This window comes from Mustelus asterias, chromosome 19 (assembly GCF_964213995.1).
Source record: "Mustelus asterias chromosome 19, sMusAst1.hap1.1, whole genome shotgun sequence".
NCBI classification, from domain to species: Eukaryota; Metazoa; Chordata; class Chondrichthyes; order Carcharhiniformes; family Triakidae; genus Mustelus; species Mustelus asterias.
This window is the reverse complement of record NC_135819.1, coordinates 14,422,439-14,448,698: the sequence shown is the minus strand read 5'-3', so window position 1 is coordinate 14,448,698 and position 26,260 is coordinate 14,422,439. Positions and strand designations below refer to the sequence as shown.

Below are 26,260 nucleotides of genomic sequence, written 5' to 3'. Positions count from 1 at the left end.
ACCCCACACATTTACCCTAGCTAATCCCCCTGACACTAGGGTCAATTTAGCACGGCCAATCAACCTAACCCGCTCATCTTTGGACTGTGGGAGGAAACAGGAAGCCCACGCAGACATGGGGAGAACGTGCAAACTCCACACAGACAGTGACCCAAGCCCGGATTTGAGCCTGGGTCCCTGGCGCTGTGAGGCGGCAGTGCTAACCACTGTGCCACCCTGCTGCCTCGGTGGTTTCCAGAAAAGGTGGCAAGAGTGCTCCTGATGAGTAGGTGATAGGTTTGCCCTTGTGCTGTTGCGTGATATGAGAAAAGATGTAAGGAATGGGAGAGAGCCATAAATATCCAGTTTAGTTTTGAAAATAGAACAGGAGTGTACATATTTCAATAATATAAATAGATTTCTGAAGCTTGCTCCCGGGTAGACGGACCTTGAGCACCATTGATAAAATTAGGGAATTTTATGGCATAAAGAGGAGGCCATTCGTCCTGTCGTGCCTGTTCCAGCTCTTTGACAGGGCTATACAATCAAGCGCTATAATCTCCCCATAATCCTTAAATTTTCCCTGTAATTGTGACAGGGATATGGGGAAGAGGTGGGGAGGTGGATTTGAGACCAGGGAGAGATCAGCCATGATCTGATTGAATGGCGGAGCAGGCTCGAAGGGCTGAACTTGCCCACTTCTGCTCCCAATTCTTATGTTCCTATGACAGCTGATGCAGAAAATTCAACGGGATACATTGACAGAGCAGTTTATAACCGTGAAGGTAGACGCACTAACATGTACGTTTTGTGTTTGGTGTATTGAATGTTATTTAACTTTGCTTAGCATTCTTCCTGTACGACAAGAGCTCCCAATCCAAAATAAAATGGTATTTTCAATCGCCTTTCTGCTCTACTCCTTGCCCGCACAGACCTGTGGCAAAGCAGCAGTGAAAAGGCAGTGTGCGCTCCTAGAACTCTCAGCTTGGCATTCTGATTGTTTTAAAATATAGTCATCGGCTTTGTGGCCCTCCGAAACGCTGATGCATTCCTTCCTCTTTTGAAGATAAAATCATATCCAAGAACAGTCGCAACCTCAGTCAGAGCAAAGGACGATAGGAGGAAGCGCAAAAGAGAAGAAATTAAGGAAAGGAAGAAAAAGGTAAGTGTCTTTTTTTTTATTTGATTTAAAATTACAATGAAAGTTGAATGGCCGCCTGTGGATGGGTTTGGAATATTCCTCCACAGATTTCCTACTGGTTGTTTTGATTTGATTTATTGTTGTCACATGTATTAGCATACAGTGAAAAGTATTGTTTCTTGCGCGCTATCCAGACAAAGCATACGTTTATAGAGAAAGAAATGAGAGAGTGCAGAATGTATTGCGCATGTGTCCCCCAGTTTAAATCCATTTTGTAAGTACTGCACTTTAACCCAGCGATAGTCTTGGCTACCTCCCCGCTGTATGAAACAGTCCTGTACAGTCTCACCCACACACTGCATAAAGGTCAACCTTTTTTCTCTCACTGGAGGAAGCACAGCCCTCGCCTCCCATCCCACAGTCCGCTCCTTCAGATACACAACGGACTAGCATTTTGCAACACGGAGGAGTAAACGCCCACAATCTGGCGCATGGTGCGTCACACTGTGCCTGGGAAATCCCTAAACATCCATCATCAGTAAATATAGATAGAAGATGTCATCGACTGTGCTATCAAGCGGCACTTGCTTAGCAATAACCTGCTCACCGACGCTCAGTTTGGGTTCTGCCAGGGCCCCTCCGCTCCTGATCTCATTTCAACCTTCGTTCAAGCATGGACAGAAGAGCAGAACTCCAGAGGTGCGGTGAAAGTTGACACCAACGCCACGTTTAACTGAATGTAGCCAAAGAGCCCCAGCACAACTGGGAGTTGATGGGAATCAGGGGAGAATTTTCCACTGGTTGGAGTCATACCAAAGGAAGATGATTGTGGTTGTTGGAGGTCAGTTTTCTCGGCTGCAAGACATCACTGCAGGTGTTCTTAGTAGTGTCCTAGGCCCAACCATCTTCATCAGTGACCTTCCTTCCACCATAAGGCCAGTAGTGGGGATGTTCACTGATTGCACAACATTCAGCACCATTCATGACCTCTCATACTGAAGATGTCCATATATAAATGCAGCGAAGCCTGGATAGCATCAGGCTTGGGCTGACAAGTGGCAAGTAGCCATCACACCACACAAGTGCCAGGTAATGACCATCTCCAACAAGAGAGAACGAATCTTCACTCCTCGACGTTCAATTGCTGAATCTCCACTATCCACATGCATTGACCAGAAATTTAGCTGGACTAGTCATATAAATATTGTGGCTACAAGAACAGGTCAGAGGCTAGGAATCCTGCAGCATATACTTCACCTCCACCCTCCCCAAACCTTGCCCACTATCTATAAAGCACAAGTGAGGAGTGAGTCCCGTACCTGGATGGGTGCAGCTCCAACAACACTCAAGAAGCTTGATACCATCCAGGACAAAGCAGCCCTCTTGATTGGCATCCCTCTGCAAACATTCACTCCCTTCACTCCCAATGCATAGTAGCAGCAGTGTTGTGCCATCTACAAGATGCACGGCAGGAACTCACCAAGACTCCTTAGACAGCTCCTTCCAGTTTCATGACCTTTGACCATCTGAAAGATAAGTATAGCAGGTAAATGAGAGCACCTGAAAGTTCCTCTCTCAAGTCACTCACCATCCTGACTTGGAAATATATTACCATTCCTTCACTGTCGCTGGGTCAAAATTCCTCCCTAACAGCATTGTGGGTGTACCTACACCACAGGGTTTGCAACGGATCAAGAAGGCGGCTCACCACCACCTTCTGAAAGGGGCAATTAGGGATGGACAATAGATGTTGGCCGAGCCAGTGACGCCCCACATCCCATGAATGAATTTTTTGAAAAAACATCCAAACTCAACAGGGAAAATTACTGAGTGCTGGTCAGCCCAGCAAAGCTCCACAAACAAACTTCTGAATTTTGTTCCCGTGCTTTAGGAGAAGGAAAAGAAGCAAGAGGAGTTGAAGCAGCTGAAGAAGCTGAAGAGGATGGAGATAATCAACAAGCTGGACCGGTTGAAGGAGATAACGGGAAATGAAACTGTGGGTTTCAATGAACAGCACTTGGAGGAGGACTTTGACCCAGCCAAGCACGACCAGCTCATGCAGGTTTGGTACCAAGACTCAACTTGAAAAACCACGCTTTGCGGACCCGGTTTTGCCACTTTACGAAAAACTTTCCTGACTGGGGAAACTTTCTCTGATTGATTTTATTTTTTTTCTGCCCGCAGCAATTGTTCAGTGATGACTATTATGGAGTGGAAGATGAACAGAAACCACAGTTTGAGAATGAGGCGGAATTCGGTGGTAAATAATTCGGAGGGAAGGGGGAGGAAGGGGAGAGAGAGGGGGGACAGGGGGGTGGGGAGGTGGAGTGGGAGAGGAGAGGGGGATCTGGGGAGGGGGAGAGGGTAGGGGAGATGGGGGGGAAGAGGGAAGGGGAGAATGGAGAGTGGGGGTCATGGGAGGGGGAGAGGGAAGGGTGGAAAAGAGGGGGGGTGAGAGGAGCGTGAGGAATGAGTTGGAAGGAAGAGGACGGGGAGGGGAAGGGAGATGGGGCAGGGGGGCACAAGCAGGACGGTGGAGGAGAGAGGGCAGGAGGGTGGTTGGGGGAGAGGGGACGGGGCTGGGAGGGGGTAGATGGAAAATGTCGGGAGAGAGGGAAGGGGAATAGGATGGACTGGGGGGGGGCGGTGTGGAAAGGGGAGAGGGAAGGGGGGGGGTTGAGGTGGTGCGTGGGGTGGGGGAGAGGGAGTGGGGCAGATCGGGAGATGGAAGAGAGCGGGGTGAAGGGGAGAGAAGAGAGAAGGGGCATGGGGGGGTGGGGAGAGAGGTGGGGTGGGGTCGAGGAGGGAGGAGGTGTGGGGGCGGGGAGGGAGGTGGCATGTGGGGGAGGGCCAGGGTGGCCACGGAGAGAGGGGACGCCGGGATAGGGAGTGAGGGGGTGTGGTGGGGAAGGGTCTGGAGGAGAGAGAGAGGAGGCGTGGGGGATGGGGAGAGGTAGTGGGAAGAGTAGAAGAAGGGGGAAGGACAGGGTGGGGGGGTAGGGACAGATGAGAGGGAGGGAGCGAGGGAGGTGGCCGATGGAGGAGGCTGGGGCATGGAGGAACAGGTGGAGGGGATGTGGGGGTGGCTCGCATCCAGGTGCCAGATCAGAATGCTGGCCGGCGAATGTGGAAAAGATGTCGTAAGATCTGGAGAGAGAATCGACCACTTTCTCTGGAGAGGAGCAGGTCGGTTTTCTTGCTGAAAAAACACTCCTCCATTTTTTATGGTAAGATTTCACCATCAATTAATTGCAATTCTTATTTACATTTCTAGCAGATGAGTGGAATTGGGACACGTGGACAGGAAGGGAAGATGATGACACTGAGGGAATGGGAGAAGAACAGTGGCAGCAGGAGAGTTATGAACCACACTGTGATGATCCGGATTTTATTGTAAGCTGTGCTTGATTTGAATTCCTTGATTGTGAATTGATTTTGCTTCAAAATTAAATTAGCACTATAGAAATTTCCCACTCTAAGGGTGGGATTTGCTGGCCCTTCCTGTTGGAGGAATCTTCTGCTCCTAACATTTTAAAATCTCCTTAAACTGCATCCTCCTTTGCCACCTCAGATTGTCCATGCCACCTCCATGTCCCCATCTACCCTCCATAGTCACTCACCCAACATCCACTATGTACAGTCTCAGGAACCATACAATAACAATGGCAACTGCTTTAAAATCATTGGAAAAAATTAAACCTCTACCAATCTAAAGCACAACCCTGAATTCAAACTGGCTTATCATTGATATTGGTTTTTTTAAAAACTTCCTGTATTTAAATAAAGTTCTCAAAATGCCTATTCGGTTTGTAACCAAACACATCAATGGCATATTCTGTTATTACAGCCTCTTAAAAGTGTCAATCATTATTGGATCGTCAGGCCACTTGCTGAGCTGATGCCATTATAGGCTTTTGAAACCCAACCAAGCATTCATTGGCTATAGCTGTCATAACAATATCTTCCAGTTACATTGCTTGAAACTGACAGAACTGAATGCTGCCCCACTTCCATTTCGAGGCAGACTGTCCGTCAATCAACGGAGAGGAGAAGTTTCAGAGATTTATTTCAACTTTCTAGAGCAGTATTTTTTTTAAACTGTCAGTCAATTTAAATCACAGCACCAAACATGACAGCAGAGACTGATGGGACTTTTAGTGTGTTTTTCCAGTGGAAAAAGTACTGTAATGCATGACAACACTTGCACAATGGTGGCCAATATAATGGTCACCTTATGTTTTGCAGGTCAGATCCCAATAATGAATGGTTGCAATGAAAATACATTTGCATTCCAATCCAGCATTTAATCGTGACATTTGAAGGTTGCATAACATTTTACACTTGCCTTTTAGAATGTTTCCAACTCCTTAGCAGTATGAGTGCGACCCAGTGGTCACAAACTCTCCAAGGTGTTTTTAAAAAATATCTATCCAAAGCTCACAGTAGCAGTTGGAAATTGTGTGGGAGGAAATGCATGTTTTCCTTTAGTTGGGGATCCTGACCTTGGGAAAGATGTGCCAAAGACCTGCCTGACCAAAAATGGGGTGGGGTCAGAAAGGCACAGGAATATTATTTTCCAGCCAAAAAAAAACTGAAGTTCAGTGTTTTGCGACTCAGTTCACACCTCCTGGGTTCGATTCCCGGCTCGGGTCACTGTCTGTGTGGAGTTTGCACATTCTCCTCGTGTCTGCGTGGGTTTCCTCCGGGTGCTCCGGTTTCCTCCCACAGTCCAAAGATGTGCGGGTTAGGTTGATTGGCCAGGTTAAAAATTGCCCCTTAGAGTCCTGAGATGCGTAGGTTAGAGGGATTAGCGGGTAAAATATGTGGGGATCGGGCCTGGGTGGGATTGTGGTCGGTGCAGACTCGATGGGCCGAATGGCCTCCTTCCGCACTGTAGGGTTTCTATGATTTCCATTGGAAACGAAGATCTGAACCTAGATGTTAAAATCCCAAATGTAGTTAACTCGGCATCATCTTGCATTCATGTGTGAACTATTGTTACACAATTGGGGGCGGCACGGTGGTACAGTGGTTAGCACTGCTGCCTCACAGCGCAATGGACCCAGGTTCGATTCCGGCCTTGAGTCACTGTCTGTGCGGAGTCTGCACGTTCTCCCCGATGTCTGCGTGGGTTTGCTCCGGATGCTCCGGTTTCCTCCCGCTGTCCAAAAAAAAGGACGTGCTGGTTAGGTGCATTGGCCACGCTAAATTCTGCCTAGTGTACCCAAACAGGCTCCAGAGTGTGGCGACCAGGGGATTTTCACAGTAACTTCATTGCAGTGTTAATGTAAGCCTACTTGTGACACTAATAAATAAACTTCAGGGGCAGCACGGTGGCACAGTGGTTAGCACTGCTGCCTCACAGAGCCAGCGACCTGAGTTTGATTCCCAGCTTGGCTCACTGTGGAGTTCGCACGTTCTCCCTGTGTCTGTGTGGGTTTCCTCCGGGTGCTCCGGTTTCCTCCCACAATCCAAAGATGTGCTGGTTAGGTTGATTGGCCATGGTAAATTGCCACTTAGTGTCGGGGGAATTAGCAGGGTAAATATGTGGGTTACAGGGATAGGCCCTGGGTGGGATTGATGTCAGTGCAGGCTCGATGGGCCGAATGGCCTCCTCCTGCACTGTTGGGATTCTATGATTCACAGGTATTATTAATCCATTTAAAATAATCACTTTGAACTTGGGCTGCTGACAAATCTGCAGTTGTTTGCGCTGCCCGATAAGGCATCTGTCCCAATGGTTGGCTGATGATCCAATGAGGGAGATGTTCATTACTTTTAATCCCTACTTTCTCCCTTCCTGCAGTGAAGGTACTGAGGTCCAGGTTCATGGATGTCACTAGCCTGCTGCTGTCGTGCCCAACAGGCTATTCTTCCTGTATGAGTGATGGTTTTAGATGACATGGCAGTTGTGCCCAATCCTGTGCACACCTGAGGCTGGCGCACACACTCCGGTGGCAGGGCCATACAGTCTGGGTAGCCCTCAGATCATTGAAGATCGCAGGTTCAATCCCTGTGGTCTGTTAACAAGAGTCGATGTCCCACTCCTGTCTGCGCGCACGTTATCCGTGCTTGCTCAGAGCAGCCATTACCTGTGAAACCTCACAGCTTGAATCCATGCCTTCAGAGGCGAGGGGATTGAAGACTTTGGGAGAAAATCATAGAATCCCTACAGTGCAGAAGGAGGCCATTCGGCCCAAAGAGTCTGCACCGACCACAATCCCACCCAGGCCCTATTCCCCTAACCTCACATATTTACCCTGCTGATCCCCCTGACACGAGGGTCAACTTATCATGGCCAATCAACCTAACCCGCACACCTTTGGACTGCGGGAGGAAACCAGAGTACCCGGAGGAAGCCCACGCAGAATGCTTCACGCAGATAGCGACCCGAGGCCAGAATTGAACCCGGGTCCCCGGCGCTGTGAGGCAGCAGTGCTAACCCCACGGTGCCACCGTGCTGCCCAGACTCGGCACAGACACTGTCGGAGGGGCTTGTAAAGTGCCTTTGTTCTTGTCTGTCCTGCACAGTAGCTCTGCACTCTGGCCGCAGCGTAGGCACTGAAAGATCATTGTTTCTCTAACAGATGGATGCAGATTATGATCCCAGTCAGCAAGTGACCTCGAAGAAGAAAAAGAAACCAGATGCTCCTCTCATGGGCAAGAAAAGACGGAAGTCTAAATTTGCAGAGGCGGTTAGCAAGTCAAAGCCAACATTTGATCCCAGTAAGTGTTTTTGGCAGCCTGAGTGCAGCTATATTACTCATGTAGCTCATCTCCCCGACATCATGGGTTTGAGTGGACAGTTTGAACCAAATTGCACATGTTGATGCAGCGAGGGATAGAATGGAGGGAGCTTTGCTGGTTGTTTGTTTTTGTTGTTGATTTATTAGTGTCACAAGTCGGCTTACATTAACTCTACAATGAAGTTACTGTGAAAATCCCCCAGTTGCCTGTTCGGGTACACTGAGGGAGGATTTAGCACGGCCAATGCACCTAACCAGCACGTCTTACGGACTGTGGGAGGAAACAGGAGCACCCGGGGGAAACCCACGCAGAAACGGGGAGAACGTGCAGACAATAAACTGGGACTTTTTTCTCTGGAGCGTAGGAGGCTGAGGGGTGACCTTAGGAGGCTGAGGGGTGACCTTATAGAGGTCTATAAAATAATGAGGGGCATAGACAAGGTAGATAGTCAACATCTTTTCCCAAAGGTAGGGGAGTCTAAAACTAGAGGGCGTAGGTTTAAGGTGAGAGGGGAGAGATACAAAAGTGTCCAGAGGGGCAATTTTTTCTCAGAGGGTGGTGAGTGTCTGGAACAAGCTGCCAGAGGTAGTAGTAGAGGCGGGTACAATTTTATCTTTTAAAAAGCATTTAGATAGTTACTTGGGTACGATGGGTATAGAGCGATATGGGCCAAATGCGGGCAATTGGGATTAGCTGAGGGGTTTTAAAAAATACGGGCGGCATGGACAAGTTGGGCCGAAGGGCCTGTTTCCATGCTGTAAACCTCTATAACCCTATGACTCCGCACAGACAGTGACCCAAGGCTGGAATTGACCCTGGCACTGTGAGGCAGCAGTGCTAGCCACTGTGCCACCGTGCCGCCTATGACAGTCTGTGTGGAGTTTGCGCGTTCTCCCCGTGTCAGCGTGGGTTTCCTCCTGGGTGCTCCAGTTTCCTCCCACAGTCCAAAGATGTGCAGGTTAGGTGGGTTGGCGCAGTAAATGCGGAGCGTTACGGGGAATTGAGGCAGTGACCTGGGTAAGATGCTCTTTCAGAGAGTTGGTGCAGACTTGACGGGCCGAATGGCCGCCTCCTGCATTGTGGGGCTTCTATGGTTCAATGAGGAAAAAGGAGTGAATGATTGGCAGGGTAGAAAGGGATGATCAAACTTGCAACGTCAACACTGGAATTGATTGGACTTCACATGACCAATCTGATTTGAGGAGGAGATATGTTGTGCCCTTGCATTGGCTCGTTTTAAATGTACCTTTGCTGGCAGGCAACAGTGAGTCTTTATCAAGTTTAACGCCTTTGACTAGATTACTCTCTTAATTACAGAGGATAAGACCTTTGAACAGTACTTGGATGAGTATTACCAGCTGGATTATGAAGATATCATCGATGACTTGCCCTGCAGGTTCAAGTACAGGCAGGTGTTGCCAAATGACTTTGGGCTCAGCGCAGACGAGGTATGTTTGTACTTTTCTTCAACCCCGTAGCCCTCCAGTGTCTGACTGGATAAAGCCACTGAACAATGTGCCCTCAGCTGTTTAGACCTGTACATCAGATGGTGCCAAGCTTCAGTGTTTATATAGTGCCTTGGGATGGTAAGAAAACTGGACAACAGAACTGCAAAGACACCAAAAGCACAGTCGATGAGGAATTATTTAGCGAAAATAAAGGTTATTGAGTGTCCTTAAGACAGAGATAGATTGATTAATAAGAGGATCAGGGTTTGTGGGGAAAAGGCAGGAGAATGGAGATGAGAAAAATATCAGCCATGATTGAATGGGGAAGCAGACTCGATGGGCCGAGTGGCCTAATTCTGCTCCTATGTCTTATGGTCTTATGAAACCTTTGAAGGCCAGAGGCAAAATGGTTCTGGGGGCGAATTCCATCAAAACCAGCATCACCTGAAAGCAGCCAGTGATGGTGAAGAGATGGTGGTCCTCTGTACTGTTTCCTTTGTACCTCCATTGGTGGCCTAGCCTTCAGCTACCTAGGCCCCTAAATTCTGGAAATTTCTGCCTTGGTTTCTTTCTGCAAGGCTCTCCTTAAAATCCAAGTCAACTTTTTTTTTTAAAAAATCTTCCACGGGATGTGCAAGGTCAGCATTGGTTGCCCATTATCCTTGAACTGAGTGTCTTGCTCGGTCATTTCAGCGGGAAGTTAAAAGTCAGCCACGTCACCGGGTAAGGGTGGCAGCTTCCCCTTCTTCAAGGGAACCAGATGAGATTTTGCAACGGTCAATCAGTGATGGTTGTCCCGGTCGCCATCACTGAGACTAGCTTTATATTCCAGATTTATTAATTTAATTCAAATTTGAACCCATGTCCCCAGAACATTAGCCTAGGCCTCTGGATAGCTACCACTACGTCACCATCTCCCCCTACTGTCCTAATATTTCTTTATATCAAATGTTGTTGGTCATATTCCTTAGACATTGTGCTAAACAAAAGCTCCGTATTCAGTTTGGTTGTGGTGTTTGTGAACAAGAAACTGATTTATGGGAGACACCAGTCCAGCCTTCATAGAATCCTACAGTGCAGAAGGAGGCCATTTGGCCCATCGAGCCTGCCCCAACCACAATCCCACCCAGGCCCTGTTCCCATGCATTTACCCTGCTAAGCCCTCTGACACCAAGAGGCAATTTAGCCTGGCCAATCCACCTAACCCACACACATCTTTTGGACTGTGGGAGGAAACCGGAGCACCCGGAGGAAGCCCACGCAGACACGGGGAGAACGCGCAAACTCCACACAGACAGGCACCCAAGGCGGGAATCGAACCTGGGTTCCTGGAGCTGTGAGGCAGCAGTGCTAACCACTGTGCCACCCCTAAAGAACACTTCGGGATGAGGGCCTGACATTGGAAAATTACTGAGGTGCCCTTTGGACAAGGGCTACAGGGAGCAGGCAGGAAAGTGGAGTTGGGAGCAGGATAAGATCAGCCATGATCATGTTCAACGGCAGAGTGTGCTCAGAGGGCTAATATACCTACTCCTGCTCCTAATTCCTTGAGTTAGAGCGATCCAGTGATCAGATTCTTTCTGAATGTGTCACCCTTCAAGCATTCTTGAACCAACGTGGTAAGAATGAAGTGGTTGCACCACTGATCGAGAAGCCCAGTTCATATGCCACTACAGAGTCAATAAAAATGGTAATTCTGTGAGCTGGCACAGAGAAATTACCATGTAAGCTATCGGATTGTCATTAAGAATGTTCACTGCTGGTAACGTTTCCCTGGTTTAGAGTGTATGTGATTCTAGTCCCGCACTCTGACAGTAACTGCCAGCTGATTGACATTAAGTGCCCTCTGAGGTTGGGCAGGTTAACTACTCAAACGTGTAACCATTGCAATGAAGCAAGCTCCAGCACTAAGCAACCGGGGATGGATTCTTGCCAAAAGAATGGGTGGCACAATGGTTAGAACTTCTGCCTCACAGCGCCAGGGACCCGGGTTCGATTCCAGCCTTAGAACATAGAACATTACAGCGCAGTACAGACCCTTCGACCCTCGATGTTGCGCCGACCTGTGAAACCAATCTAAAGCCCATCTAACCTACACTATTCCAATATCATCCATATGTTTATCCAATGACCATTTAAATGCCCTTAGGACAGCCTTGAGTGACTGTGCGGAGTTTGCACGTTCTCCCCGTGTCTGCGTGGGCTTCCTCCGAATGCTCCAGTTTCCTCCCACAGTCCAAAGATGTGCGGTTAGCTGGATTGGTGGTGGTAAATTGCCCCTTGGTCTCCCTGGGGGATTAGCGGGCAAATACACAGGGATAGGGCCTGAGTAGGAAGCTTTGTCGGAGAGTGGGTGGCACAGTGGTTAGCACTGCTGCCTCACGGCGCCAGGGACCCAGGTTCGATTCCCAGCTTGGGGTCAGTGTCTATGTGGAGTCTGCACATTCTCCCCGTGGGTTTCCTCTGGGTGCTCCGGTTTCCTCCCACAGTCCATAGATGTGCGGGTTGGGTGGATTGGCTGTGCTAAATTGCCCCTTAGTGTCAGGGGGACCAGCTCGGGTAAATGCATGGGGTTATGGGTTGGTGCAGACTCGATGGACCGAATGGCCTCCTTCCGCACTGTAGGGATTCTATGATCAGAACCCACAAGGCAGGAGCGAGTGAAAAGATTGACGTTGGTCACACATCTCTGCTTTGTGCTCGGGAGTGGCTTAACAACCCAGTGTTGTAATATTTTTCTCATTGTCTTCAGATTTTGGCTGCGGATGATAAGGAGCTTAATGCTTGGTGTTCGCTGAAGAAAACCTGCCAATTCAGGTGAGTGAGTAAAAGTGAAACAAGGGCCTTGACACATCCTGGCACACGTTATGCGGATTGCGAAATGTACAGTGGGCCAGGCTTGGGTACAAATCCCAAGTCCATAGTCCCAAGTCCTGCAGAGGCATAAACATTTACTGTTCCCTGATCCATTCCCTTGCACAGTTCGGATTTCCCAAACGTGACCTTTTTATTACAGTTGCTGCCTCATTTTGGGAACATCCATGATTGTGCAATCAAGATGTTGGTAAAATGTACTGGCGGGGAGGGACAGTAAGAAGTCTCACAACGCCAGGTTAAAGTCCAACAGGTTTATTTGGTAGCAAATACCATAAGCTTTCGGAGCGCTGCTCCTTCGTCAGATGGAGTGGAAATGTGCTCTCAAACAAATGTGCACAGAGACACAACATCAAGTTACAGAATACTGATTAGAATGCGAATCCCTAAAGCCAGCCAGGTCTTAAAGATACAGACAATGTGGGTGGAGGGAGCATTCAACACAGGTTAAAGAGATGTGTATTGTCTCCAGACAGAACAGCTAGTGAGATTCTGCAAGCCCAGGAGGCAAGCTGTGGGGGTTACTGATAATGTGACATAAATCCAACATCCCGGTTTAGGCCGTCCTCATGTGTGCGGAACTTGGCTATCAGTTTCTGCTCAGCGACTCTGCGCTGTCGTGTGTCGTGAAGGCCGCCTTGGAGAACGCTTACCTGAAGATCCAAGGCTGAATGCCCGTGACTGCTGAAGTGCTCCCCCACAGGAAGAAAACAGTCTTGCCTGGTGATTGTCGAGCGGTGTTCATTCATCCGTTGTCGTAGCGTCTGCATGGTTTCCCCAATGTACCATGCCTCGGGACATCCTTTCCTGCAGTGTATCAGGTATACAATGTTGGCCGAGTTGCAAGAGTAGGTACCGTGTACCTGGTAGATGGTGTTCTCACGTGAGATGATGGCATCCGTGTCGATGATCCGGCACGTCTTGCAGAGGTTGCTGTGGCAGGGTTGTGTGGTGTCATGGTCACTGTTCTCCTGAAGGCTGGGTAGTTTGCTGCGGACAATGGTCTGTTTGAGGGACAGACCAGGAAGATCCAGAGCTTTGATCCTTGAGCTTGGTGAACATTCACTTTGATCAGTTAACAAATATGCATGAATGTGCCCTTAAGCATTCAATGGCTTCATAAAATTAGCGCGATGAGTGAACTGTGTAAATTAATTGTGTAAATGTCCGGAAACTTGAGAACCCAATTTTTTAAAAAAAAGTTATATTTTAACAGAACGGAGAAAGAGGAGCGTCACGACCTGAAGATTTACAAGCAGAAATCTCAGAACCTGTGGAAAAAGCAGCAGATCTTTGGCTGTTTCGCTCAGCAGTAAGTGTGACCCACTGACCGCACCAAATATTGTCAGCAATCTTCACAATTGCAATAGCTAGATTGTAAGAAGGAAGTGACACCTTCATCAAGTGTATCGTAATGACTAAGTGTTTGTGGTGTATTTTGGCAAAAAGCTTGTGTGCCACTGAGGTCCAAAAAGACACACGCATACAATGCCTAATATCCAGTTTTGCGCTTAGCAGTCGGAGGAGTGAGTTTTGTTTACCCCTCCGGAACAGCATTTGCCATGTTTAGTATATATAAGCTGTAAAAAGAGAGGTGCTGTCAAAGTTTTTTGTTTGGCACGCAACAGGACAGAATCGCAAGAATACCAAATCGCAAAGAGAACACAATTTATACTGCGTGAGCAAAGGGTGCTGATTGGTTGACAAGTGGACTCTGGTCAAGGTTGCCGTGGGGAATGCACCGGGCAACAGTTATTCCCAAGCTTTTGTTTTAAATTCAAACCAGGAAAATCGAGTCTGATTGGTCCATGGGGAATGCCCCGGCGAAACAATTTTTTGTTTAGCTGAAGAAGGTGTAATGCCTGGACATGTTCTTTCTTGTTTACAGAGGATAGGGCAATGCATGTGAATATATGTACCATCTACTGAGCATAAGTGAGCCAAATGGTGAGATCAGTTATAATCTTAAATTGGGATGTATATTTCAGCACACTCAGCATTGCTAAGTAAGTGGTGCCCAGTTGCAGAATCCCATTTTTAAAATTCATTCCTGGGGCATGGGCATCAGCATTTATTGCCCATCCCTAGTTGCCCAAGGGCAGTTGAGAATCACCCATATTGCTGTGGCTCTGGAGTCGCATGTAGGTCAGACCAGGTAAGGACAGCAGATTTCCTTCCCTCAAGGACGTTAGTGAACCAGATGGGTTTTTCTGACAATCGACAATGGTCATCAGTAGATTCTTAATTCCTGATTTTTTTTTTTTATTCCTGATTTTTTAAAAACTGAATTCAAATTCCTTCATCTGCCGTGGCGGGATTCGAACCCAGGTCCTCAGAACATTAGTTGAGTTTCTGGATTAAGAGTCCAGTGATAATACCACTAGGCCTTCACCTCCTTCTAATGTTGGACCCCATTATTCTGAGTTTTGCAAGCATGGGCTGTTAAATATGGTCCTTACCCTGCCCGTTGCAAATAGCTGAAGGTATGTCCTGTTCGATCCACCAGTTATTGGGATGCATGGGCTAAATACCTGGGATCGCACCAGCATTGAAATTCATACACTACATTGCTCATTTGTATGGTAAGACTTTTTGGTTTGGTGGCAGCATCCTGTTAGTGAAAAACACCACTCCTGTTACATAATAGTAGCATGAAAAGGCTACGAAATAGAAACAGGAGCATGGGTTTCCTCCGTGTGCTCCGGTTTCCTCCCACAGTCCAAAGATGTGCGGGTCAGGTGGATTGGCCGTGCTAAGTTGCCCCTTAATGTCAGGGGGATTTGCAGAATAAATATGTAGGGTTAGGGCCTGGGTGGGATGGTTGGCAGTGCAGGCTTGATGGGCCAGTGGCCTCCTTCTGTACTGTCGGGATTCCATTCTATTCTATTCAGCCCCTTAAGCCTGCTTCGTCATTTAATAAGATCGTGGCTGATCTAACATTGACTAGCTCCACTTTCTTGCTCTCTCTGTCTCTGTAACTCTTAATTCCCCTACTGATTAAAACTGACGATCTCACCTTGAAAATGTTGAAGGACTCGGCCTCCACAAGCTTCCTGGGGTAAAGAATTCCAAAGATTCACCACTCCTTGTGAGAAGAAATTCTTCCTCGAATCCATCTTATATGAGCATCCCCCGCCCTATGGTGCAATCATGCCCATCTGTTGCTCAAATTTCAATCAACTTGCCTTTCCAGGATAACTTGAGGTAGCCTGGGCATTTTACAGGATGGAAAGTGAGGGCCTTGGCCCCATTCAGGAGTTCGAACAATATATAGCCAGCAGTGATCTGATCAGGGAAGCCATTATCTTCCAATATAGCCTGTGGGTGGCACAGTGGTAAGCACTGCTGCCTCACAGTGCCAGGGATCTGGGTTCGATTCCCAGCTTGGGTCACTGTCTGTGCGGAGTTTGCACCTTCTCCCCGTGTCTGCGTGGGTTTTCTTCCGGGTGCTCCGGTTTCCTCCCACAGTTCGGAAGGCGTGCTGGTTAGGGTGCATTGGCCGTGCTAAATTCTCCCTCGGTGTACCCGAACAGGCGCCGGAGTGTGGCGACTAGGGGATCTTCACAGTAACTTCGTTGTGACACGAATAAAAAAACTTAATACGTTCTATTTCAGTATCAACCTTGCATAGTGAGCAAATGGCCCAGGCCCAGTTTACAATGTTGCTGAGAAGGCAGAGTGTGGAGCTTTAGGAATCCCAATGTGTATATGGACCAGGTTTGCGGGGTGGACCTCAGTAGAGAGCCCATTAGCGGATTTCTCACCGAGCACATTGAGGAAAGGCAGCTCGTTTGACTGCTTCATTTCAAAGATAAACTTGGGCATGGGATGGAGCCCATTGAGACGTGTGAGGAAATCCTTACACACAGCTACAGATTCTGATATAACAAACATATAGAGTCATAGAGCAATACAGCACGGAAACAGGCCCTTCGGCCCAACCGGTCCATGCCGACCATTGTGCCCTCCCAGTTTAGCCCATATCCCTCTCATCCTTTCTCATCCACATGTGCCTACAGTGCACACAACATTCACTCAACAAGGTCTCAACACCACCTCCTGTATTCGAAAAGGCGTTTGTTCCCAGCAGTGGGAAACCTTAGGGGCGACTCTCCCAAAAGCGCTGAATTGGTGGGAAAACTGTTCTAGATCCCGACTGTTTTGTCAGTTCAACTTCTCACCAGAATCTCCCCACTTTGTGCACTGAAGAGGTCCCAGTTGTAAATCTCATTAAAAACCCCGGGGGGGGTCGGGGGGGGATATTCGCAGTGGAGTTTGACAGTTCCGGAACTCTGCGCATGCGCAGTGGCCGCCATCTGTCAGACTCCCCGTTTGCTGGCCAGCCCGCAGTCCTGCCCCTCCAGCCTCCCCTCACGGCCTGATTGCGGCTCTCACAGCAATTCCCGGGCCAGCCCATCCCCCCCCACCTCCCTCACCCCGGCAGACCCCTTCCCCCTCCCCCCAATGATTGCCCCTAGACCTTGCAGTGGCAGTGGGACACCCCCTCCCCCAACCCCAACGATTGCTCCTAGGCCCCGCCCCCTTGGCACTGCCCGATGCTTGGTGGGCAGTGCCAGGGTGCCCATGTATAGGGGTCACCACCCCACCGCCACCTGACCCCCCCCCCCCTGGGGGGCCCCAATTTCCCCCCCCCCCCTTTCACTCCGGCGAGGTCTCCCCCTAGTTCCCTGAACATGGGGAGCTACTCTAAACCCTGCCGAAATGAAGTACTCCTGGCGGGGTGGGAGATTCAATCGGGCCCGGTGAATTCCGTGCCAGGCCCGATAATCACACGTAAAATATATTTAAACGACATTAGAAAAAGATTCAAATCACTTACCTCTCTTCCCGCCGGTTTCCAGCGTGGTCTGAACTGCGACTGTTCTCTGGGTCTGGGAGATGAGCGAGTGTTCCCGGCACGTGCGCAAATCCCGGATAAAGGTCGACTAAGTAATTCTCCCGACCGGACCCGCCAGAAAAGTTGCGGGTCGCGATGGGTGAATCGGGCCCCTAATTTCTAAAATGGCATCCTTGCATATTCCTATTCTACCTCCACCTCCACCATAAACCGGTCCAAGCTTCTCCCCTATGTGGCTTGCACAAGCAACCGGATCTACATATTGGAAACATGCAAGGATGTAGGAGGTTAGGAACCATTCCATTTCTCGTCGAAAGCGACAAAGATGTGAGCGAGAGCTGGGTCTTAAAGGAGATTCCATGGCCATACCATCTACTTGGCCATGCATGGTGGCATTAAAGATGAACTGAACTGCAGAAGTTGCTAAGATCAATGCCATTGTCTGATTTGTATTCAATGTGCCGAGATTGTCAAGATATAGTGGCATGGCACAAATATCAATGGCTCCCTTGAGTTAGTTAATAGACTAACAATGTTGAACAAGCACTTGGACACTGCATTGCTATGAAAGTGGGTGTCTTTATGAAGGTGAAGGAATCCTTCACTGTGTATGTGGAAACCGTGCTCAGAACTGTTTGTAGCATCTCGCTCAACTATCTGACCAATTCATGTTGTGCAGAGCCATTCATAGATAAGATGGAGCATAAAGGGCCATCATACTTGTGTGTATTGGGCTATCCATATATATATATATCTGTAGGTACAGTGAACCATGGGGGGAAAATCCCATCATATACACCACCAGTCCAAAGATGTGCTGGTTAAGTGAATTGCCCCTAGTGTCAGGGGGATTAGCAGGGTAAATATGTGGGATTACGAGGATAGGGCCTGAGTGGGATTGTGGTCGGTGCAGACTCGATGGGCCGAATGGCCTCCTTCTGCACTGCAGGGATTCTATGTTTCTAAGCAGCTTGTTACTCTATGGCTAGGACTCATCTTTCATTCCCTCACCCTGCAGTATAAATAATTCCCACTTTCTATGCCTTTCCGCTTTGAAAAAGAGTCATCTGGACTCGAAACGTCAGCTCTTTTCTCTCCTTACAGATGCTGCCAGACCTGCTGTGATTTTCTTTTGTGTGTATTAGGCTATCCATATATATCCTGTAGGTACAGCGAACCATGGGGGAGAAACCCTATCATATACACCACCAAGCAGGTTGTTACTCTTAACACAAGTCTAACCCAGCCAACCCGACCATACGTAAGTCTGACAAAGGGATGGGAATAGTCATCTTTAACAAGCTCGATTATATTGATAAAATGCACACTATTCTTATGGAGGAATCCAAATTCATTGGACCCGTTGCTCAGAATGACTGAACAACCTGCTCGCAAGCAAGTTACAAAAACTTACACAAATGTGTGTAAGAGCAGCAAGCTGGCTGGCGGTGTATAGTATCTGGATTTGTCCCCAAGGTTTGCTGTGCCCCATACACTCAAACAGGTTCCCCAATCTGTTTCCGTACTACACGAACTGACCAAATGGCTGAGCGAGTTGCCACAACCACTTCTGAGCATGGTTTCCAGATAACGCAGTGAAGGATTTCTTCACCTTTTGCAAAGATTATTCAAGAGTTGCATGTCGATCGCAAAGCCATGTCCACCTACTTGTTCAACATTTCTGGCTTATCCACCAATATGCTGTTCAATGAAGCAATAGACATTCGTGCCTCATCTCTATATCAGGACAATCTAGACACAGTGGCATAGACCTGAATCTGTATTCACTGAGCTTATGAGCCCAGAAACTCGTGCAGTTGAGTTCAGCTTTAACACCACCAAGTACGCCCAAGTGGATGGTGCTGCCACAGGATCCCTCCCAAGCCCAGCTCTCGCTAACATTTTTGTTGCTTTTCATGAGTGAACGTCCTTTTAAAGTTTATTTATTAGTGTCACAAGCAGGCTTACACTAACACTGCAATGAAATTACTGTGAAAATCCCCCTGCGGCGCCTGCGGCGCCTGTTCGGGTAACACTGAGGGAGAATTTAGCACGGCCGATGCACCCTAACCAGCACGTCTTTTGGACTGTGGGAGGAAACCGGAGCACCCGGAGGAAACCCACGCAGACTCCACACAGACAGTAGCGCAAGCCGGGAATCGAACCCGGGTCCCTGGCGCTGTGAGGCACCAGTGCTACCCACTGTGCCGCCCCTAACCTCCAATCGCCTTGCATATTTCTGTTACGTAGATATGTTTTCTATATTTGAATTTGCAGCTGCATGTAAGGATTTCCTCACGCTCCTTTACTGGGCTCCATCTCGCACTCTGATTTACCTTTAAAATGGAGCAGTCCAACGAGCCCCTCTTTACTCGATTTGCTAGTTGAGAAATCTGCTAATGGGTCCCCTACTACTGTCTGCCACAAACTTATCTCCACTGGTCAGTATACTCGTTGGGATTCCTACAGGGCGGCACAGTAGCTAGCACTGCTGCCTCACAGTGCCATGGACCCAGGTTCAATTCCGGCCTCGAGTCACTGTCTGTGCGGAGTCTGCACGTCCCCCCCCCCCCCCCCCCCCGTGCCTGCGTGGGTTTCCTCCGGGTGCTCCGGTTTCCTCCCACACTCCCAAAGATGTGCAGGTTAGGTTGATTTGGTTGTGCTAAATTGACCCCCGGTGTCAGGCGATTGCCAGGTGAGTGAATGCGTGGGGTGACAGGGATGGGGCCCGGGTGAGACTGTGGTCAGTGCAAACTCGATGGGCCGAATGGCCTCCTTCTGCACTGTCGGGATTCTATGGTACAGCCCCACGCATTGTAAAATGGGGCTTATCGACAATCTCAGTAATGGGGCCTGAGCCATTTGCTCACTATGCAAGCTTGATGCCGAAATGGGACATATCGAAGCCATCCTGTGGGATAATGGCTACCCTGATCAGATCATTGCCTGCTGTATGTGGCACAAACTCGTGTATGAACCTAAGGCCACCACTTTTGGGCCTGTGAAGTACCCAGACTCGGTATGCAATAGTCACACAAATGGTATTCTCCACTAACCGGGATGCTGCTGTCCAGTCAAAGAGGCATTCTGCCTACCATGCAAATGAGTAATATGGAGTGTGACGTACAATGACTAGTGGATCGTATCAAACAGCACACCTCTTCAGCACTGGAGGGAGTGCAGAGAAGGTTCACCAGGTTGATACCAGAGATGAGGAGTGTTGATTATGAGGAGAGACTGAACAGATTGGGTTTGTACTCGTTGGAATTTAGAAGGCTGAGGGGGGGATCTTATTGAGACCTATAAGATAATGAAGGGGCTGGATAGGGTAGAGGTGGAGAGATTCTTTCCACTTAGAAAGGAAACTAGAACTAGAGGGCACAGCCTCAAAATAAAGGGGGGTCAGTTTAGGACAGAGTTGAGAGGAGCTTCTTCTCTCAGAGGGTGGTGAATCTCTGGAATTCTCTGCCCACTGAAGTGGTGGAGGCTACCTCGTTGAATATGTTTAAATCACGGTTAGATGGATTCCTGATCGGTAAGGGAATTAGGGGTTATAGGGATCAGGCAGGTAAGTAGAACTGATCCACTTCAGATCAGCCATGATCTTATTGAATGGCGGGGCAGGCTCGAGGGGCTAGATGGCCTACTCCTGCTCCTATTTCTTATGTTCTTATGTTCAGCTGTTTGCAACATAAGACACAGGAGCAGAATTAGGCCGCTCGGCCCATCGAATCTGCTCCGCCATTCAATGGCGGCTGATATTTTTCTCATCTCCATTCTCCTGCCTTTTCCCCATAACCCCTGATCTCCTTATTAATCAAGAACCTATCTATCTCTGTCTTAAAGACACTCAATGACCTGGCCCTCCACAGCCTTCTGCGGCAAAGAGTTCCACAGATTCACCACTCTCTGGCTGAAGAAATTCCTCCTCATCTCTGTTTTAAAGGATCGCCCCTTTAGTCTGAGGTTGTGCCCTCTGGTTCCAGATTCTCCTACTAGTGGAAACATCCTCTCCACGTCCACTCTATCCAGGCCTTGCAGTATCCTGTAAGTTTCAATAAGATCCCCCCTCATCCTTCTAAACTCCAACGAATACAGACCCAGAGTCCTCAACCGTTCCTCATACAACAAGCTCTTCATTCCAGGGATCATTCTTGTGAACCTCTTCAGGACCCTTTCCAAGGCCAGCACATCCTTCCTTAGATATGGGGTTCACAATACTCCAAAAGGAGTCTGACCAGAGCCTTATACAGCCTCAGAAGTACGTCCCTGCTCTTGTATTCTAGCCCTCTCGACATGAATGCTAATACTGCATTTGCCTTCCTAACTGCCGACTGAACCTGCACGTTCACCTTAAGAGAACTTGAACATTGACTCCCAAGTCCCTTTGTGTTTCTGATTTCCTAAGCATTTTCCCATTTAGGAAATAGTCTATGCCTCCATTCCTCCTTCCAAAGTGCACAACCTCACACTTTTCCGCATTGTATTCCATCTGCCACTTCTTTGCCCACTCTCCTAACCTGTCCAAGTCCTTCTGCAGCCCCCCTCCTTTCTCAGTACTACCGGCACGGTAGCACAGTGGTTCGCACTGCTGCTTCACAGCTCCAGGGTCCTGGGTTCGATTCCGGGCTCAGGTCACTGTCTGTGTGGAGTTTGCACATTCTCCTCGTGTCTGCGTGGGTTTCCTCCGGGTGCTCCGGTTTCCTCCCACAGTCCAAAGATGTGCGGGTTAGGCTGATTGGCCAGGTTAAAAAAAAATTGTCCCTGAGATGTGTAGTTAGAGGGATTAGCGGGTAAATATGTGGGGGTAGGGCCTGGGTGGGATTGTGGTCGGTGCAGACTCGATGGGCCGAATGGCCTCCTTCTGCACTGTAGGGTTTCTATGTTCTATGTAGAACATATGTTTCTATGTTCTACATGTCTTTGTATCATTTGCAAACTTAGCAACTTTGCCTTCAGTTCCTTCCTCCAAATCATTAATGTATATTGTGGAAAGTTGTGGTCCCCTGAGGCACACCACTAGTCACCGGCTGCCATCCTGAGAAAGACCCCTTTATCCTCACTCTCTACCTTCTGCCAGTCAGCCAATCCTCTATCCATGCCAGGATCTTATCCTTAACACCATGGGCACTTAACTTATTTAACAGTCTCCTATGTGGTATCTTGTCAAAGGCCTTCTGGAAATCTAAATAAATCATGTCTACTGGTTCTCCTTTATCTAACTTCCTTGTTACCTCCTCAAAGAATTCTAAAAGATTTGTCAGACATGACCTCCCCTTGATGAAGCCGTGCTGACTCAGTCCTACTTTATCATGCACTTCCAAGTACTCTGCGATCTCATCTTTAATCATGGACTCTAAAATCTTGCCAATGACTGAAGTCAGGCTAACCAGCCTATAATTCCCGTCTGCTGCCTCCCTCCCTTCTTAAACAGCGGTGTTACATTAGCTACTTTCCAGTCCTCTATCTCCACATCATTCTCCCTGCCTCCAGTGACTCCTGAAAGATCACCACCAATGCCTCCACAATTTCTTCAGCTATCTCTTTTAGAACCTTGGGGTGTAGTCCATCCGGTCCAGGTGATTTATCCACCTTCAGACCTTTCAGTTTCCCCAGAACCTTCTCCTTAGTGATGGCCACTACAATCACCTGTGCCCCCTGACTTTCCTGGAGCTCTAGCATGCCACTGGTGTCTGATGCAAAGTAACTATTTAGTTCCCCTGCCATTGCTTTGATTCCGATTATTACTTCCCCAGCTTCATTTTCCAGTGGTCCAATGGCTATTTTTGCCTCTCTTACCTTTTATATATTGAAAAAAACTCTTCCGATCTTATATTATTTGCTAGCTTACAATCATATTTCATCTTCTCCCCCCCTTGCTTTTTTAGTTGTCCTCTGCTTGCTTTTAAAGGCTTCCCAATCCTCTGGCTTCCCACTAATCTTTGCCACTTTGTCTGCTTTCTCTTTTGCTTTTATGCTGTCCTTGACTTCCCTCGTCAGCCATGGATGCCTCGTCCTCCCCTTAGCATGTTTCCTCCTCCCTGGGATGAATTTCTCTTTGAAAACTCCTGCCATTGCTATTCCACCGTCTTCCCTGCTCGGCTACCTTTCCAATCAACTCTGGCCAGCTCCTCCCTCATGTCTTTGTAGTTACCTTTATTTAATTGTAATATCGTTACACCCGATTCCAGCTTCTCCCTCTCCAACTGCAGGGTAAATTCTATCATATTGTGGTCACTGCTCCCCAAGGGTTCCTTCACCTAAAGTTCCCTAATCAAGTCTGCCTCGTTACACATCACCAAATCCAGAATTGCCTGTTCCCTAGGCAGGAGTACAGACTGTACTCAACCATCCCATGCTTGCAAAACTCAGAACGTGAGGTCTGACATTAGATGTATTTTGCCATTGGGCAGCACTTGCATAATATTACTTAATCCTGAGTGTGCTAAGAATTACACTAACAACCAGTTTAAGATGTACCATCTGGGCTCGCAATGGGGCTCAAATATCCTTGGTAGAAGCTCCATATATTTGTACGCGGGGCCCTGTTCTCTCTAAGCAAAAAGAATATGCTGGGTATCGCGTTGTTTTTAAACTAAAGCATGAGGGACGTTTCGCTGAGATATTCCCCATTGCCACCTCTCGACCAGTCAGTCAGTTTGCCTGGTTTGAATTTAAACAAAAGCTTGAGAATAACTAACCGTTGTGCGATTTCAAGAAGAAATGAGATATCGTTCTTGGGGCTAAAGGGATCGAGGGATATGGGGGGAAAAGGGGGAATCAGGATATTGTATTTGATGATCAGCCATGATGGTGATGAATGGCGGAGCAGGCTCGAAGGGCCAAATGGCCTCCTTCTGCTTCTACTTTCTATGTTTCTATATAACTATTCCTGATGCATTCTCCATGGCAACACCTCAACCAACCAGAGCCCACTTGCCAACCAATCAGCAGCTTTTTATTTCCTTGCAGTATAAATTATTGTTCCCTTTGAGATTTGGTATTCTTGCGATTCTGTCCTGAAGACAAAAAACTTCAATAGCATCTCTCTTTTTTATTTACAGCGATACTTGAGTTCTTTACTATTAAGTATATGATGTGTGTATATGTTACCGTACCAAAAAACTGCGTTGGCATATAGAATGTATTTCACGCATTAAACCACCAGTTGGAATATACAGCATCTCGTAATAGACTAATATCAAAAAGTATTAATTTTTGTACTTTTTATTTCTTGGGTGCTGTTTTTAGCTCAGCCCCCTCTTTTTTGTTTTTTGATGACTTAGAATCATAGAAACCCTACAGTGCAGGAGGCTATTCAGCCCATCGAGTCTGCACCGACAACAGCCCCACCCACGCCCTATTCCCGTACATATTCACCCCGCTAATCCCTCTAACCCAAGCATTCCGGGACACCTAAGGGGCAATTTAGCCTGGCCAATGCACCTAACCCGCACACATCTTTGGAGTGTGGGAGGAAACCGGAGCACCCGGAGGAAACCCACGCAGACACGGGGCGAACGTGCAGACTCCACACAGACAGTGACCCAAGCTGGGAGTCGAACCCGGTCCCTGGCGCTGTGAGGCAGCGGTGCTAACCACTGTGCCACCATGCCACCTTAGTGACACAACCAGTTCCCCCAGTTCACAGTCGCTAACTTTAGAACTGTCGGTCCTTGCGGCTGATCGTAGATTGCATCCAATCCGCCCCATTGCTATGGTGTGCTTTCTTTCCATCCCAAGATATTTAACCCTTCTTTATTTTTGTAATTGTTTGATTAAAGATTGACGGGTAAGAGTACTAACTGGTAACAAACCGTTGCTGCTTTTCAGGGAGGGCGGATCACAGAGGAATGAGGTAGCTGCCAAAAGTAAACCTGGGAAGAAGAGAAGGGATAAACTGAGAAAGCCTCAGCTGCCGGGAGAGGAAGGAGGCGAGGAGGCAGCCACCCAGCCAAGTCCAAAAGAAGTGCGGCCGGAAGCTGAGAACAGGCAGGTGTTTGGACCGGACAGCGAAGAGGATGAAGGCGCCAAAACAAAGAGCGGTGTGGACGCGGAAACAACAGAAGACGTGGGAGCCGGCAAAGAGAAGGATGAAGAAAAATCTCCAGCCCCTCCCGCAGCCCACCGAAAGAAACCAACGCCTCCAGTGGGGAAGAGGAAGAAACTGGCCAGGAAAAATATGCTCCTCACTTCCCAGGTGAAGTTGGGCGGACATTTGTTCAGTGGCCGCAGACTGAAGGCGTACGGACTGAACCCACGCAAACTGAAATTTAAACAAATGATGAGAGAGCAGAAGAAGAAAGAGAAGAAAAAACAGGGCAAAGACTGATTTTCTACTGAGCGGGAATATTTTATACGATATTGTGAAAATAAACTGGTTTGTTATCAGGAATGGTCCAATAAATGGCACAATGCTTTATCTCCTACTGTTGATTTTTCTTAAGAAAGGATGGAGGAAAAATTCGGAATGATGGGGTCATTCAGCCCACTGAAGGGCGTTTTTTTTCCAGAGTTATTATGACACAGGAAGGCCATTCGCCCCATCAACCCCATGCCGGCTCTTTTGTGGTGCAATAAAATCAGGCCCATTCCCCAACTCTATCCCCATAATCCTGCGGGCTTATTTCATTCAAGTGCCCACTCAGTTTCCTTTTCGGATCTTTAATTGTCTCTGCTTCCACCACCATTCGCAAGCGGTGAGTTCCAGATCATTGTCACTCACAGTGTAAGTGAACAAAGAAAATCACAGCACAGGAACAGGCCCTTCGGCCCTCCAAGCCTGCACCGACCATGCTGCCCGACTTAACTAAAACCCCCTACCCTTCCGGGCACCATATCCCTCTATTCCCATCCTGTTCATGTATTTGTCCAGACGCCCCTTTATCATATCTGCTTCCACTACCTCCCCCGGCAGCGAGTTCCAGGCACCCACCACTCTCTGTGTAAAAAATCTGCCTCGTACATCTCCTTTAAACCTTGCCCCTCGCACCTTAAACCTATGCCCCCCAGTAATTGACTCTTCCACTCTGGGGGGGGGGGGGGGGGGGAAGCTTCTGACTATCCACTCTGTCCATGTCCCTCATAATCTTGTAGACTTCTGTCAGGTCGCCCCTCAACCTCCGTCGTTCCAGTGAGAGCAAACCAAGTTTCTCCAACCTCTCCTCATAACTAATGCCCTCCATACCAGGCAACATCCTGGTAAATCGTTTC

General features: G+C 48.2%; 2 protein-coding genes and 1 long non-coding RNA gene across 6 annotated transcripts in view; 1 reads left to right on the top strand and 2 right to left on the bottom strand.

The window, feature by feature from the left end:
* The window catches only part of kri1 (KRI1 homolog), a 57,744-nt gene extending 32,270 nt beyond the window's left edge, over positions 1-25,474 (top strand). For 2 of the 4 annotated variants that reach the window (XM_078235051.1, XM_078235049.1), the window contains exons 11-19: positions 1,046-1,141; positions 3,012-3,182; positions 3,305-3,380; positions 4,395-4,513; positions 7,708-7,846; positions 9,185-9,315; positions 12,068-12,132; positions 13,406-13,501; positions 24,881-25,474. In XM_078235051.1, the coding sequence (XP_078091177.1) occupies positions 1,046-1,141; positions 3,012-3,182; positions 3,305-3,380; positions 4,395-4,513; positions 7,708-7,846; positions 9,185-9,315; positions 12,068-12,132; positions 13,406-13,501; positions 24,881-25,379 (1,392 nt within the window). In that variant the 3' untranslated portion in view covers positions 25,380-25,474. The remainder of the gene's footprint in view (positions 1-1,045; positions 1,142-3,011; positions 3,183-3,304; positions 3,381-4,394; positions 4,514-7,707; positions 7,847-9,184; positions 9,316-12,067; positions 12,133-13,405; positions 13,502-24,880) is intronic. The other 2 variants (XM_078235052.1, XM_078235050.1) reach the window with 1 other exon arrangement.
* Positions 1-26,260, bottom strand: part of LOC144507797 (uncharacterized) — a 266,778-nt gene that overhangs the window by 163,303 nt on the left and 77,215 nt on the right. The gene's annotated exons all lie outside the window — the stretch shown is intronic.
* The window catches only part of trir (telomerase RNA component interacting RNase), a 76,716-nt gene continuing 71,274 nt past the window's right edge, over positions 20,819-26,260 (bottom strand). The window contains exon 4 of the mRNA XM_078235094.1: positions 20,819-20,905. The gene's annotated coding sequence lies outside the window, so the exon portion shown is untranslated. The remainder of the gene's footprint in view (positions 20,906-26,260) is intronic.